The 14,965-nt window shown below is 42.0% G+C and overlaps 1 protein-coding gene across 1 annotated transcript in view; it reads right to left on the bottom strand.

Moving 5' to 3' along the window:
- ttc6 (tetratricopeptide repeat domain 6) overlaps positions 1-14,965 on the bottom strand; it is a 323,626-nt gene that overhangs the window by 251,327 nt on the left and 57,334 nt on the right. The window contains exons 5-6 of the mRNA XM_072279505.1: positions 13,915-14,060; positions 2,171-2,380 (exon numbers count right to left, since the gene is read on the bottom strand). Coding sequence (XP_072135606.1) covers positions 2,171-2,380; positions 13,915-14,060 — 356 coding nt within the window. The remainder of the gene's footprint in view (positions 1-2,170; positions 2,381-13,914; positions 14,061-14,965) is intronic.

Genomic DNA, 14,965 nt, shown 5'->3' on the forward strand with positions numbered 1-14,965 from the left:
ATTCTATCAAAGTCCCGCTGTAACCTCTGACAGTCCTTCACACTATCCACAACACCCCCAACCTTTGGGTCATCAGCAAACTTACTAACCCATCCCTCCACTTCCTCATCCAGGTCATTTATAAAAATCACGAAGAGTAAGGGTTCCAGAACAGATCCCGGAGGCACTCCACTGGTGACCGACCCCCATGCAGAATATGACCTGTCTGCAACCACTCTTTGCCTTCTGTGGGCAAGCCAGTTCTGGATCCACAAAGCAATGTCCCCTTGGATCCCATGCCTCCTTACTTTCTCAATAAGCCTTGCATAGGGTACCTTATCAAATGCCTTGCTGAAATCCATATATACTACATCTACCGCTCTTCCTTCATCAATGTGTTTAGTCATATCCTCAAAAAATTCAATCAAGCTCGTAAGGCATGACCTACCCTTGACAAAGCCTTGCTGACTACTCCTAATCATATTATACCTCTCCAAATGTTCATGAATCCTGCCTCTCAGTATCTTCTCCATCAACATACCAACCACTGAAGTAAGACACACTGGTCTATAACTTCCTGGGTTATCTCTACTCCCTTTCTTGAATAAAGGAACAACATCCACAACCCTCCAATCCTCCAGAACCTCTCTCGTCCCCATTGATGATGCAAAGATCATTGCCAGAGGCTCAGCAATCTCTTCCCTCGCCTCCCACAGTAGCCTGGGGTACATCTCATCCAGTCCCGGCGACTTATCCAACTTGATGCTTTCCAAAAGCTCCAGCACATTCTCTTTCGTAATATCTACATGCTCAAGTTTTTCAGTCTGCTGCAAGTCATCACTACAATCACCAAGATCCTTTTCCATAGTGGATACTAAAGTAAAGCATTCATTAAGTACCTCTGCTATTTCGTCTGGTTCCATACACACTTTCCCACTGTCACACTTGATAGGTCCTATTCTTTCATGTCTTATCCTCTTGCTCTTCACATACTTGTAGAATGCCTTGGGGTTTTCCTTAATCCTGCCCATCAAGGCCTTCTCATGGCCCCTTCTGGCTCTCCTAATTTCCTTCTTAAGCTCCTTCTTATTAGCCTTATAATCTTCTAGATCTCTAACATTACCTAGCTCTCTGAACCTTTTGTAAGCTTTTCTTTTCTTCTTGACTAGATTTATTACAGCTTCTGTACACCACGGTTCTTGTACTCTACCGTAGCTTCCCTGTCTCATTGGAACGTGCCTATGCAGAACTCCACACAAATATCCCCTGAATATTTGCTACATTTGCTCCGTACTTTTCCCCGAGAACATCTGTTTCCAATTTAAGCCTCCAATTTCCTGCCTGATAGCCTCATAATTCCCCTTACTCCAATTAAACGCTTTTCTAACTTGTCTGTTCCTATCTCTCTCCAATGCTATTGTAAAGGAGATAGAATTGTGATCACTATCTCCAAAATTCTCTCCCACTGAGAGACCTGACATCTGACCAGGTTCACTTCCCAATACCAAATCAAGTACAGCCTCTCCTCTTGTAGGCTTATCTACATATTGCGTCAAGAAACCTTCCTGAACACATCTAACAAACTCCACCCCATCTAAACCCCTTGCTCTAGGGAGATGCCAAAATTTAATGAAGCAGTAGTTTGTCAGATTGGTCCAGAAAAAGGCCTGGACCCAGATGTGACTAACTCTAGTCACATGCTAGGGATTCAACAGTGTCTGTGAAATTTGCACAAGAGCATCCACCAAGCATGGTTACTGGCGTAGGACTGAGCTCAGCAAGAAGTCTACTGGAAGTTCTTATCCCCTTCAGTGAGACTCAATATGTAGTCAGATCAGATTCCACTCTTGATAATGAGTTTCATAGGCACTGTTAAGGGCTCAAGATTCAGATTGCGCCTTTTTTTTAAAACAAAAGCTATCAGAATAAGTACAAAGAGAATAAAGGAATGTAAGTACCCTGACATTCTTCTCTCCCAACTTTACAGTTTCTTTGATATATCGGAATTCTAAAATGGGAATCTGGTCATGCTTGTCAGTGGATAACTTTGATCTGAACCCTGAAAAATGTAATATTCAGAAGCTGATCCTGCAGTTTCTAATTACATTATCTCTATGCTTAAGCCAAAGAGTATCCAGAGTGAATTTTCAAGACTGTTGTATTTAAAACCAAATATAACAATTGTGGTTACCTTGTTATTTTCTGTTGCTCCAGGGAAGAAAAGTCATCATCTGAACAAATATCTGATTCCACTTGCTGCACGAACTCTGGAAGTTTACTACTGCCATGTCCTAGTCTGCTTGGAGTAAAATAAAGCCTTGAAGCATGTTGCAAATCAGTGGGCAATAGGTGACTAGGTTCAGCAACACAAAGATGATGGATTGTCTGATATCCTTGATCTCTAGGGAAAAATCCACATGAATAAAAAAAATTATGCTTGCATTTTACAACACAAATACACCAATGTCATAAATTATACTTAAAGTTAAAAGAACATTTGTTAACAGCTTTTAACTTCTAAAAAAATCTTGTGCATAAATATTTGCAAAAATAACACTTGTTCCTGAAGAGTTGTGTTGATTCTGTGCTGCAGGATTTGCCCATGATATTTACATTAATGCAGCTTGGCAAACTAGTGTAAACATTGTGAAATCATGCAGATGCAGAGAGAAAATGGCAGAAAGAGAAGCCTCTGAGTCAGGGTATGTACCCCCAGTTAACTGTATTCTCTTCACACCTGAGGATGAAGTAAAGGTATATTTACTGTACCAAGATGCCAGGAGACTGTTAACATCCAGAAAAGCTTGCAGGAGCTTCATAAGACTTTGTTCTTAAGAAGCAGCTCAACACTCTCCTGCATGCAGTGCTAGAATGCTTCTTAGCATGTGGACCTGTACACTGCTTATAGTACCTACAATTGCAACATTCAGACCACCTTGCCACGTATATAGCTAGCCCAAAATGGCAATTTCCTTTGGGCTTTTTGGTTTCTCTTTACAGTGAATTAAATTCTTTTATAATCAATCAAGAATCATGGTTTCCATGAACCAAACTAATGGGAATACTGTGGAAGTGGATGAGAGATACAACAATATCTACAATATATGTACATTTCACTAGAACATATTTTATTTCCTTATTTGTTAAGTTCCTCTTAAAAGCAGACACACTACAGAGTTAAAAAAAAAAATGTACTGAACACAGCCTTCACCTTACAGAGTCCCTCAGTGCTGACCCTAAGCTCATACCACCCTTTTGCATCCATGATCTTGACAACTTTAGAGCATTATCACTGGGATAGTTTTGCAAAGCCAAGCTGACCATGAGCCATGACCAGCTTCAGGTTCACCTAAAGATTGCCTGGACGACCACCTGACAGCTGCTACAATAAAGTTCAAAGTTCAAATTAAATCTATCATCAAAGTATATATATGTCACCATATAGAACCCTGAGGTTAATTTGTTTGTGGCATTTACAGCAAATATAAAGAAACAAAAAAACACAAGCAAAGTAATAAATAAATAACCAATGTACTGTCTATTGAGAACATGAGACAAGGAGTCCTTGAAAGTGAGTCTATCTGTTGAAGAAACGTTCAGTGTTGGACTGTGGAAAGTTGAGTGTTGTTATCCCCTCTGGTTCATGAGGCTGATAGTTGAGGAGCAATAACTGTTCCTGAACCATAGTAGCGTGGGTCTTGAGGCTTCCGTACCTCCTTCCTGATGGCAGCAATGAGAGGAGAGCATAGCCTGAATAGTGGGGGTCTCTGACGATGGGTACTGCTTTCCTGCAACATCGCTCCCTGTAGATGTGCACAGTGATGGGGAGGGCTTTATCCATGATGGACGAAGCTCAATCTACTGTACAACATTTAGAAGGTTTTTCCGTTCAAGGGCATTGGTGCTTCCATAGCAGGCACTATCAAAAAGAACTTTTTCACCATTTCCATGTGCGAGAGATATTTGGAAACAGTTGAAAAACAGTAAATTTATGCAAACACACATTAAGCTATTGGTAATTAATTTAAACTGTTAACCACCATGATTTTTTAAATTAGTTGTTCACAGGATGTTAATCTCTTATCCCATCATAAACTGAGGGAGAGAATTTTAGAGTTTACGAATGAATTTTTCATTTCATTTATCCAAATCTTGGTTAGGAAATAAAAGGTTAGAAATTGAACTGCTACTGAGGCTACTGGTTTGTTCGCTGAACGTTCATCTCCTGGTTTCCTTTAGTTAATTCTGACAAATGGGTGTCAGTTTTTGAGGCAAAGAAAACTCAGAATTCCTAGATTACTAAAAAGAGCTGGCTCAAATGCCAACAGAGTTCATGCACAGTTCTTGTTTAATTCATTTATAGATTGAAGAGAAGGCAAAACCAGCATCAATTATCTGGAACTAATTGCCCTTGACAATGTAGATGTGAGCCCTCTTTTTGAACTCTGAAATCTAGGTAGTAAAGGTTTATAGCTGTAAGCATTGATGTTTTAGGATTTTGAGCCAATGATGAAGGAATAGTGATGTATTTTAATGTCAGGATGTTGTGAACTTTTGAGTAGAGCTTACTAATGGCGTATTTGTTGATCACAAAGGTTGCAGATTTGGGAATGTCATTATGAACTCGGTGTGTTGCTACAGTGCATTACACATGGTAAACAATGCAGCCACAGTATGCTCAGAGTGGGGCTCAGAGTTTTGCTACCTTAAGAGATTTATGAAATATGTATTTCATTATCCTTCTATCACTCTACACTACTCCACATCCTACAATTTACTTTTAACTTTCTCCTATTGTTAAACAACCTGAAGTGCATTGCCTTACACTTCTTTGGAGAGAATTCCATTTACCACTCTGTATCCTCCCTCATCTAACCAGTCCATTGATACCTTATTGCAATCTAAAACTTCCTTCCTCACTATTAACTACAGTATCAGTTTTGCTGCATGTGGAGCCAAAGGATATGAGTGAGGTTCTAAATAAGTACATCATGTGTATTCAGCACGGAAAAGAACATGGAATATACTCACTTCGGGGAAGGTTGTATTGACAGTCTGGAACATTTTAGTATTGGGGGAGGGGAGTTGTTTACAGACAGTATGGAATACCAAAGTGTTGATAAATTCCCAAGGCCAGCTGTGATCAATTTCAAGATATTATGGGAAGGAAGGAAGGAGATACCTGTTTCCTAACAGAGATTTTGTATCAGAGGTCACAGTGACATAAGTGTGTATAAGGGAACACTTTGAATCTACAGATCATAATTCCATTCGCTTCAAGATAATTATGGAGAAGGATAGGACTGCTCCTTGGGTTGGGATTCTAAATTTTGAAAAAGGTTAATTTTGATGTATCAGAAAGAATCTGGCAAGTGTGGATTAAGACAAGTTGTTTTCTGACAATGGTATACTTGGTAAGTGGAAGGTCTTCAAAAGTGAAACGTCGAGAGTACAGAGTTCGTATGTTCCTGTCAGAATAGAAGACATGGATAACAGGTTTAAGAAACCTTGGTTTTTGAGAGATATTGAGGCCCTGGTTAAGAAGAAGAAGTACATAGCAGGTTTAGGCAGTAAGGAACAAAGGAGGTATTTGAGAAGTATAAGAAATGTACAAGAACACTTAAGGAGGAGGAAATCAGGAGGGCTAAAGAAGGCATGAGGTTGTGCTAGCAGACAAGGTGAAGGAGAATCCCAAAGGTTTCTACAGATATATTAAAGGCAAAAGGATAGCAAGGGACAAAATTAGCCCCCTTGAAGATCAGAGTGCTCATCTATTCATGGAGCTGAAGGAGATGGGGGAGATCTTAAATGGGTTGTTTGCATCTGTATTTACTTAGGAGATAGAGACAGTTCATACAAGTGAGGCAAAAGAGCAGTGAGGTCATGGACCATATACAGATTACAGAGGTGGAGGTACTGGTTTTGAGGCAAATTAGGGTGGATAAACCCCCAGGGCCTGACAAGGTGCTCCCTTGCACCTTGTGGGAGGCTAGTGCATAAATTGTAGGGGCCCAGCAGACGTATTTAAAATATCCTTAGCCAGATGATTGGAGGATAACTAATGTTATTCCATTGTTTAAGAAAGGCTCTAAGAAAAAGCCGGGAAATTATAGACCAGTGGGCCTGACATCAGTAATGAGTAAGTTATTGGAAGGTATTCTAAAGGACTAGATATATAAGCATTTAGGTATAGACAAGGATTGATCAGGGATAGTCAACACAGCTTTGTGCATGGTAGGTCATATCTAATCAATCCCATACAGTTTTTTGAGAAAGTTACCAGGAAAGTTGATCAAGGAAAGGCAGTGAATATTGTCTACATGGACCTTAGCAAAGCCTTTAACAAGGTCCCACATGAGAGGTTGGTCAAGGAGGTTCAGTCTCTTGGTATTCAGGATGAGGTAGTAAATTGGATTAGATATTGGGGTTTTGCAGAAGAAGTCAGAGAGTGGTAGAGGATAGTTTGCACTCTGACTGAAGGACTGTGGTATACCACAGCGATTGGTACTGGGTCCATTATTATTTGTCATTTATATCAACAATCTGGATGATAATGTGGCATACTGGATCAGCAATGTACGGATGACACCAAGATTGGGCGCACAGTGGACAGCGAGGAAAGATATTAGAGCTTGCTGCAGGATCTGGAACAGATGGAAAAATGGGCTGAAAATAGCAGATGGAATTTAATGCAGACAAATGTGAAGTTTTGTACTTTAGGAGGACGAATCAGGGTGGGACTTACATGGTAAGCAGTAGGGCACTGTGGACTGTGATAAAACAGAGCAATCTGGGAATACAGATCGTAATTCCTCGAAAGTGGTATCACAGATGGATAGATTCATTAAGAGAGCTTTCAGCACATTGGCCTTCATAAGTCCAAGTATTGAATACAGGAGTTGGAATGTCATGTCGAAGTTGTATGAGACGTTGGTGAGGCCTAATTTGGGGTATTGTGTGAAGGAAAGATATCAGTAAGATTCAACGAGTGCAGAGAAAATTTACAAGAACTTGAAGACCTGAGTTATAAGTAAAGGTTGAATAGGTTAGGTCTTTATTCCCTGGAGCACAGGAGAATGAGGGGGGGATTTAGATAGGGTAATGCATGCAGGCTTTTTCCACTAAGGTCGCATGAGGTCATGGGTTAAGAGTTGAAGGTGAAATATTCAAGGGGAACATAAGGAGGAACTCCTTCATGCAGAAGATGGAGGAATGTGGAATGAGCTGCCAATGGAAGTGGTAGACGTGAGTTAGATTTCAATATTTAAGAGAGATGTAGATAACTACATGGATAGGATTGGTATGGAGGGCTATGATCAGGGTGAAGGTTGATGGGAGTAGACAGAATAATAGTTCGGCATGGGCCAGATGGACCAAATGTTCTGTTTCTGTGCTGTAGTGTTCGATGACTCTATGTACTTTCAGTATAGTCATTGAGTTATACTGCCTTTGGCCCAACTCAACTATGCCGACCAAGGTGCTCATCTATGTTAGTCCCATTTGTCTGCATTTAGCCTACATCTCTCTAAACTTTTCCTTCTATAAAAATGTTCACATATATTTTGAATGTTGTTATTGTACTGTACCTGTCTCAAACACTTTCACTGACAGCTCCTTCCACATACCTCTACTTTCTGCATGAAGAAGTTGCCCCTCAGGTCCTTTTTACATTTTTCACCTCTCATCGTACATCCTTCAGTTTTTGATTCCATTTCCCTGGGAAAAAGACTATATGCATTCACCTACTTTTGCCCTAATGATCTTATACACTTCTACAAAGTCATCCTCAGGCTCCTAGGTTCCATGGAATGAAGTCTAGTCTGCCCAAACTGCCAATATTACTACAATAATATAAAAACTAAATATTAGTTCCTAACAGTTATCCACAGAGAAATTCATCCAGTGTACGCTCCCATGTTCTTTTGATTGATTGTGCATGAGCAAAATCAGTGCAGACTGCTAGTGCAGATAATGGACTGCCTTCGTACACTGCTTCCTCCAATTCTTCATTGTCATTGTAACACTGTAACATTCAATACCTTCAAATTATTCATAGCTCCTAATTTGTTGAAGCAGTGAAATCATTTCCTTTTCACTCCTGGCCTTTTCTGGAATCTCCTAGCCTGAATGCTTGAAACTGCAGCGAGCAAAACAGTTCTGAATTATTTTACTGCTTATTTCTCGCCAACCATCGGTGACAAAAAACACTGCTTTTTGAACGCAAACACGCACAAATGACACTATATAAAATTGTTTGCTCTAAAGGCGACGTAGTGTCTAGCAGCCACTCTGGTTAGAAACTGTTTGACAACAATCTCCTGTCCCAATTAAGCAGCATAGTGACCCAAATAAACAATAGGAATCCTGGCTATTTTCTGGATTATCTTTGTTCTTCAAGAACTGCCCCAAATAAGTGGCTGCACCAACTAACCGGAATCTATTGTATTATAATTTTCTATACATGACCCAAAGTCTATTTGCATAAGGCTGAAAAAAATGACTTGTCAAACTTCTTTATATGCTGCTATTGGCCAAGAAAGAAAACATACCCCATTGTACCAACTAAATTGTCATTACTTGATTAAAGCATTGAGTCAAGTGGCATAAGTAACACCACCTTGCATAGCTTGACTCAACCTGACATCAAATGCTTTGAAAGAATATCCACATAGAATACAACCTTTTCAAATGTTGGTCAGGTAGACATATTCTCAACCTAGTTAAGCCATACTGTAAAAAGGATTTAATCACAAGACTTAATATAGTAACTAAATCTAAATCTTCCTATTCCAAACAATGTCCTGATGGTCACTTGAACATCACTTTCTAAGCTCATGAGCAATCTTTTCCCCATGAGTCTATTCTGAATTATGTACTTGGGAGTGCAGACCATCTATGATCTGTAAATACCCAAATAAAGACTGCTTTCCAATCAAATTCTTTCAGGGTGTATTGGATACAAAAGCTAAGATTTAAAAGTTCGGGAGGAAATAAGATGTGGCCATTGTAGGGTGCTGTTAATTATAGAAGTATTTTCGGAAAAGAGCAAACAAAAGTTTCACTTAAACCACATGACCAACAGACCAAGTGATGCATAAATAGTATCTAGATGAATAATTACAGCAATTGAAATCTATACACTGAAGCATCCAAAGTAAGGCTTGTAAGTTAAGATGTATTACTAGTGTGAAATAGGTTTTCTCAAGCTTATATACAGAGAAGTGAAAAGGCAAGGAATCTAATTCATCCTTAGACTTATTAAGTTAAAAGACTCAAAAATTCACATTTTAATCTTCATAGGGTGCTATCAGTGCTATGGCTACCACAAATTCTGTAATTGCAAAGGAATTCTGAAATTGGGATAACCTTGCCTTAAGAAAACATTATCACAGTTTACTTGCAATAGAAATGTTAAAACCTGATCTTTGGTTCATTTGCATGTTGACCTACTGAGTCAACATTTTTAATAAGATCTTTTGGGGGAGGCTCCGCCCAACTACAAAGAACATCACACTGCATTACAAAGATCAGTGGTAGGACTGAGCTCATAAATCAAAAGACCTGTGAGTTTAAGTTAGCAATACTCAGAAGCCTTGGCCTTTACAAATGAGTACCTCTCGTCATTTTAAAAATTAACAAATATGCTATCTGCCATACAAAATCAAAAAACATACAAATGTATCAAGGGGATTTTCAGTATACCCCTCATATTATTTAGTTCTTTGGATCTAAATTTCTGACATTGACGTTATTTAAAGAACCACACTTGTTTGTGCTGCCTTGAGGCATACAAAGTGCAATGGGGAGCAGAAAATAGACAGTTGCCCACTTTATTTTCCAAAGGACAGGACCACAACAGGAAATGGATGAAAATATTCCAAAAAAAAGGGCAAAATTACTTTTATGCCCAATTTACCAATTTAAAAAAATCACATACAAAATGCTGGAAAAACTCAGCAGGTCAGGCAGCATCTAGAAAAAGGTCTTTTCATAGATGCTGCCTGACCTGCCAAGCTCCTCTAGCATTTTGTGTGTGTTGCTCGAATCTCCAGCACTTGCAGATTTTCTCTTGTTTGTGATCAAATACAAGTTAGTTCAGTTTCAAGGTTATAGACTGTAATTGGGTGACCGTTGAATCTTATTCATTATTGTTAGAAGTGTACTTAGGCATCCATTCGGGTAATGTTAGAATAGTTGTTTGTGCCTTTAAGTGGAGACGGTGATGTCATTATGCACGCGCGGGTTAGTGGGGAGACCATTTTTGTTTTTGGCAGAAGAAGCTGGTGGGGCTTTGGGATTAAGTTCCTCCCAGAGATACTGGGCATGGTGAGGAAAGATTTTCACGAGTGAAGGCATCGGCGCTGGACAGCGTGGCTTGTGCAAATTTCCTTACTGGCCAAGTAGAATTGTCACTACCGTATTAGTTCTGTATTAGTTTTGTGCGGTTTGCTTTATGTATTTTTATACTGCATACGCAATTCGTCAATACACAAGGTTGTGGATCGAAAGTTAAACTGAGATTGTAATGGCAAGAACTGGTTGTAAATTCGTTTAACCAACACACATCAAAGTTGCTGGTGAACGCAGCAGGCCAGGCAGCATCTCTAGGAAGAGGTGCAGTCGACGTTTCAGGCCGAGACCCTTCGTCAGGACTAACTGAAGGAAGAGTGAGTAAGGGATTTGAAAGTTGGAGGGGGAGGTGGAGATCCAAAATGATAGGAGAAGACAGGAGGGAGAGGGATGGAGCCAAGAGCTGGACAGGTGATAGGCAAAAGGGATATGAGAGGATCATGGGACAGGAGGTCCGGGAAGAAAGACAAGGAGTGGGGGGGGGGGAACACAGAGGATGGGCAAGAGGTATATTCAGAGGGACAGAGGGAGAAAAAGGAGAGTGAGAGAAAGAACTTGTGCATAAAAATAAGTAACAGATGGGGTACGAGGGGGAGGTGGAGCCTAGTGGAAGTTAGAGAAGTCGATGTTCATGCCATCAGGTTGGAGGCTACCCAGACGGAATATAAGGTGTTGTTCCTCCAACCTGAGTGTGGCTTCATCTTTACAGTAGAGGAGGCCGTGGATAGACATGTCAGAATGGGAATGGGATGTGGAATTAAAATGTGTGGCCACTGGGAGATCCTGCTTTCTCTGGTGGACAGAGCGCAGATGTTCAGCAAAGCGGTCTCCCAGTCTGCGTCGGGTCTCGCCAATATATAAAAGGCCACATCGGGAGCACAGAACACAGTATATCACCCCAGTCGGCTCACAGGTGAAGTGTTGCCTCACCTGGAAGGACTGTTTGGGGCCCTGAATGGTGGTAAGGGAGGAAGTGTAAGGGCATGTGTAGCACTTGTTCCGCTTACATGGATAAGTGCCAGGAGGGAGATCAGTGGGGAGGGATGGGGGGGACGAATGGACAAGGGAGTTGTGTAGGGACCGATCCCTGCGGAATGCGGGGGGGGGGGGGGGAGGGAAAGATGTGCTTAGTGGTGGATCGCGTTGGAGGTGGCGGAAGTTACGGAGAATAATACGTTGGACCCGGAGGCTGGTGGGGTGGTAGGTGAGGACCAGGGGAACGCTATTCCTAGTGGGGTGGCGGGAGGATGGAGTGAGAGCAGACGTACGTGAAATGGGGGAGATGCGTTTAAGAACAGAGTTGATAGTGGAGGAAGGGAAGCCCCTTTCTTTAAAAAAACAAGACATCTCCCTCGTCCTAGAATGAAAAGCCTCATCCTGAGAGCAGATGCGGCGGAGACGGAGGAATTGCGAGAAGGGGATGGCGTTTTTGCAAGAGACAGGGTGAGAAGAGGAATAGTCCAGATAGCTGTGAGAGTCAGTAGGCTTACAGTAGACATCAGTGGATAAGCTGTCTCCAGAGACAGAGACAGAAAGATCTAGAAAGGGGAGGGAGGTGTCGGAAATGGACCAGGTAAACTTGAGGGCAGGGTGAAAGTTGGAGGCAAAATTAATAAAGTCAACGAGTTCTGCATGCGTGCAGGAAGCAGCGCCAATGCAGTCGTCGATGTAGCGAAGGAAAAGTGGGGGACAGCTATCAGAATAGGCACGGAACATAGATTGTTCCACAAACCCAACAAAAAGGCAGGCATAGCTAGGACCCATACAGGTGCCCATAGCTACACCTTTAGTTTGGAGGAAGTGGGAGGAGCCAAAGGAGAAATTATTAAGAGTAAGGACTAATTCCGCTAGACGGAGCAGAGTGGTGGTAGAGGGGAACTGATTAGGTCTGGAATCCAAAAAGAAGCGTAGAGCTTTGAGACCTTCCTGATGGGGGATGGAAATATATAAGGACTGGACATCCATGGTGAAAATAAAGCGGTGAGGGCCAGGGAACTTAAAATCATCGAAAAGTTTAAGAGCGTGAGAAGTGTCACCAACATAGGTCGGAAGGGATTGAACAAGGGGTGATAAAACAGTGTCGAGGTATGCAGAAATGAGTTCGGTGGGGCAGGAGCAAGCTGAGACAATAGGTCGGCCAGGACAGGCAGGTTTGTGGATCTTGGGTAGGAGGTAGAAACGGGAAGTGCGGGGTGTGGGAACTATAAGGTTGGTAGCAGTGGATGGGAGATCCCCTGAGCGGATAAAGTCGGTGATGGTGTGGGAGAAAAATGGCCTGGTGCTCCTTAGTGGGGTCACGATCGAGGGGTAAATAAGAGGAGGTATCCGCGAGTTGTCGCTGTGCCTCGGCAAGGTAGAGGTCAGTACGCCAGACTACAACAGCACCCCCCTTATTGGCGGGTTTAATAATAAGGTTAGGATTAGTACGGAGGGAGTGGAGAGCAGAGCATTCGGAAGGAGTGAGGTTGGAATGGGGACAACGTGCGGTGAAGTCGAGACGGTTGATGCCCCGTCGGCAATTAGCAATAAAGAGATCCAGAGCAGGCAGAAGACCAGAGCGGGGTGTCCATGAAGAAGAGGAGGGTAGTCCCTTGTCCATTCGTCCCCCCCATCCCTCCCCACTGATCTCCCTCCTGGCACTTATCCGTGTAAGCGGAACAAGTGCTACACATGCCCTTACACTTCCTCCCTTACAACCATTCAGGGACCCAAACAGTCCTTCCAGGTGAGGCAACACTTCACCTGTGAGTCGACTGGGGTGATATACTGCGTCCGGTGCTCCCGATGTGGCCTTTTATATATTGGCGAGACCCGACGCAGACTGGGAGACCGCTTTGCTGAACATCTACGCTCTGTCCGCCAGAGAAAGCAGGATCTCCCAGTGGCCACACATTTTAATTCCACATCCCATTCCCATTCTGACATGTCTATCCACGGCCTCCTCTACTGTAAAGATGAAGCCACACTCAGGTTGGAGGAACAACACCTTATATTCCGTCTGGGTAGCCTCCAACCTGATGGCATGAACATCGACTTCTCTAACTTCCGCTAGGCCCCACCTCCCCCTCGTATCCCATCTGTTACTTATTTTTATGCACACATTCTTTCTCTCACTCTCCTTTTTCTCCCTCTGTCCCTCTGAATATACCTCTTGCCCATCCTCTGGGTCCCCCCTCCTTGTCTTTCTTCCCGGATCTCCTGTCCCATGATCCTCTCGTATCCCCTTTTGCCAATCACCTGCCCAGCTCTTGGCTCCATCCCTCCCCCTCCTGTCTTCTCCTATCATTTTGGATCTCCCCCTCCCCCTCCAACTTTCAAATCCCTTACTCACTCTTCCTTCAGTTAGTCCTGACGAAGGGTCTCGGCCTGAAACGTCGACTGCACCTCTTCCTAGAGATGTAAATTCCTTTGTTTTGTTTTGAGACCCTCTTCCGGCACTAAAACATCTAAAACAGATAAAGGAATAAAAACCCAAAAAAGTATTTGTTGTCCTGAGTGTGTACTTTTCCCCAGGCTACAACTAGTTTTACTTTAGTTCATAATAGTTCTACGCAAGACTCTGAAACTTAAAACACAGTATTTTACTTGTTTTTTGGAGTCCATGTGGCCAGCACTGAAGTCTGTTTCAGAAGATTCTCATTCTCATCAACATGCATTTGCTGGTCTCCAGCAGACTTGTTCAATGATCTAAATGCACTCCCTTTAGCATTAACTATATCAGGATAAGTAACCTAGAAATGAGACAAAATATAGAACATGGAACAGTACAACAGCACACCAGAACTTTGAGCCATGGCATCTGCAGTGTTTTGATGTCAATTTAAAATAATCTCACATGCCTGCATTCCCTGCCTGTTCACATCCTGTCTAAAATGCCTCTTAAATGTTGCTATCATATCTGCTTCCATCAGAGTCCCTGGTAGCATACTCTATGCACCCACCACTCTGTTTTAGAAAAAGACTTGCCTTGCACATCTCTCTTAAACTTTCCTCCTCACCTTTAGTATTTGGCATTTCCACCCAGCGAAGACGACTCAAACTATCTGTGTACCAAGTGTACAAAGATGTGTACAAAGTTGCAAAGTCACAAAGAGTAGTGAGAGACTGGAGGATTGGGAAAACTTTAAAAAGCAACAAAGAACAACTAAGCAAGAAATAAAGAAAGGGAAGATAGATTATGAAAGTAAATTAGCACAAAATATAAAAACAGACAGCATAAGTTTTTATAAATATATAAAGTGGAAGAGGGTGGCTAAAGTCAACGTAAGTCCCTTGGAAGACGAGAAGGGGAAATTGATATTGGGTGATAAGGAAATGGCTGAGGCATTGAATGACTATTTTGTGTCGGTCTTCACGGTGGAAGACACGTCTAATATGCCAAAGAATGATGTTATGGACGAAATGGGAGGTGATGACCTCAATAAAATCATTGTCACTAAAGAGATAGTGATGAGCAAACTAGAGGACCTGAAGGTAGATAGTCCCCTGGTGCTGATGGGATGCATCCCAGGGTGCTGAGGGAATTAGTGAAGGTTATAGTAGACGCTTTGGTAATCATTTACCAAAATTCTCTAGACTCTGGGCAGGTCACGGCGTATTCAAAGACGGCAAATGTCATGCCACTTTTTAAAAAAAG

This window comes from Mobula birostris, chromosome 1, assembly GCF_030028105.1.
Source record: "Mobula birostris isolate sMobBir1 chromosome 1, sMobBir1.hap1, whole genome shotgun sequence".
Taxonomy (NCBI): domain Eukaryota; kingdom Metazoa; phylum Chordata; class Chondrichthyes; order Myliobatiformes; family Myliobatidae; genus Mobula; species Mobula birostris.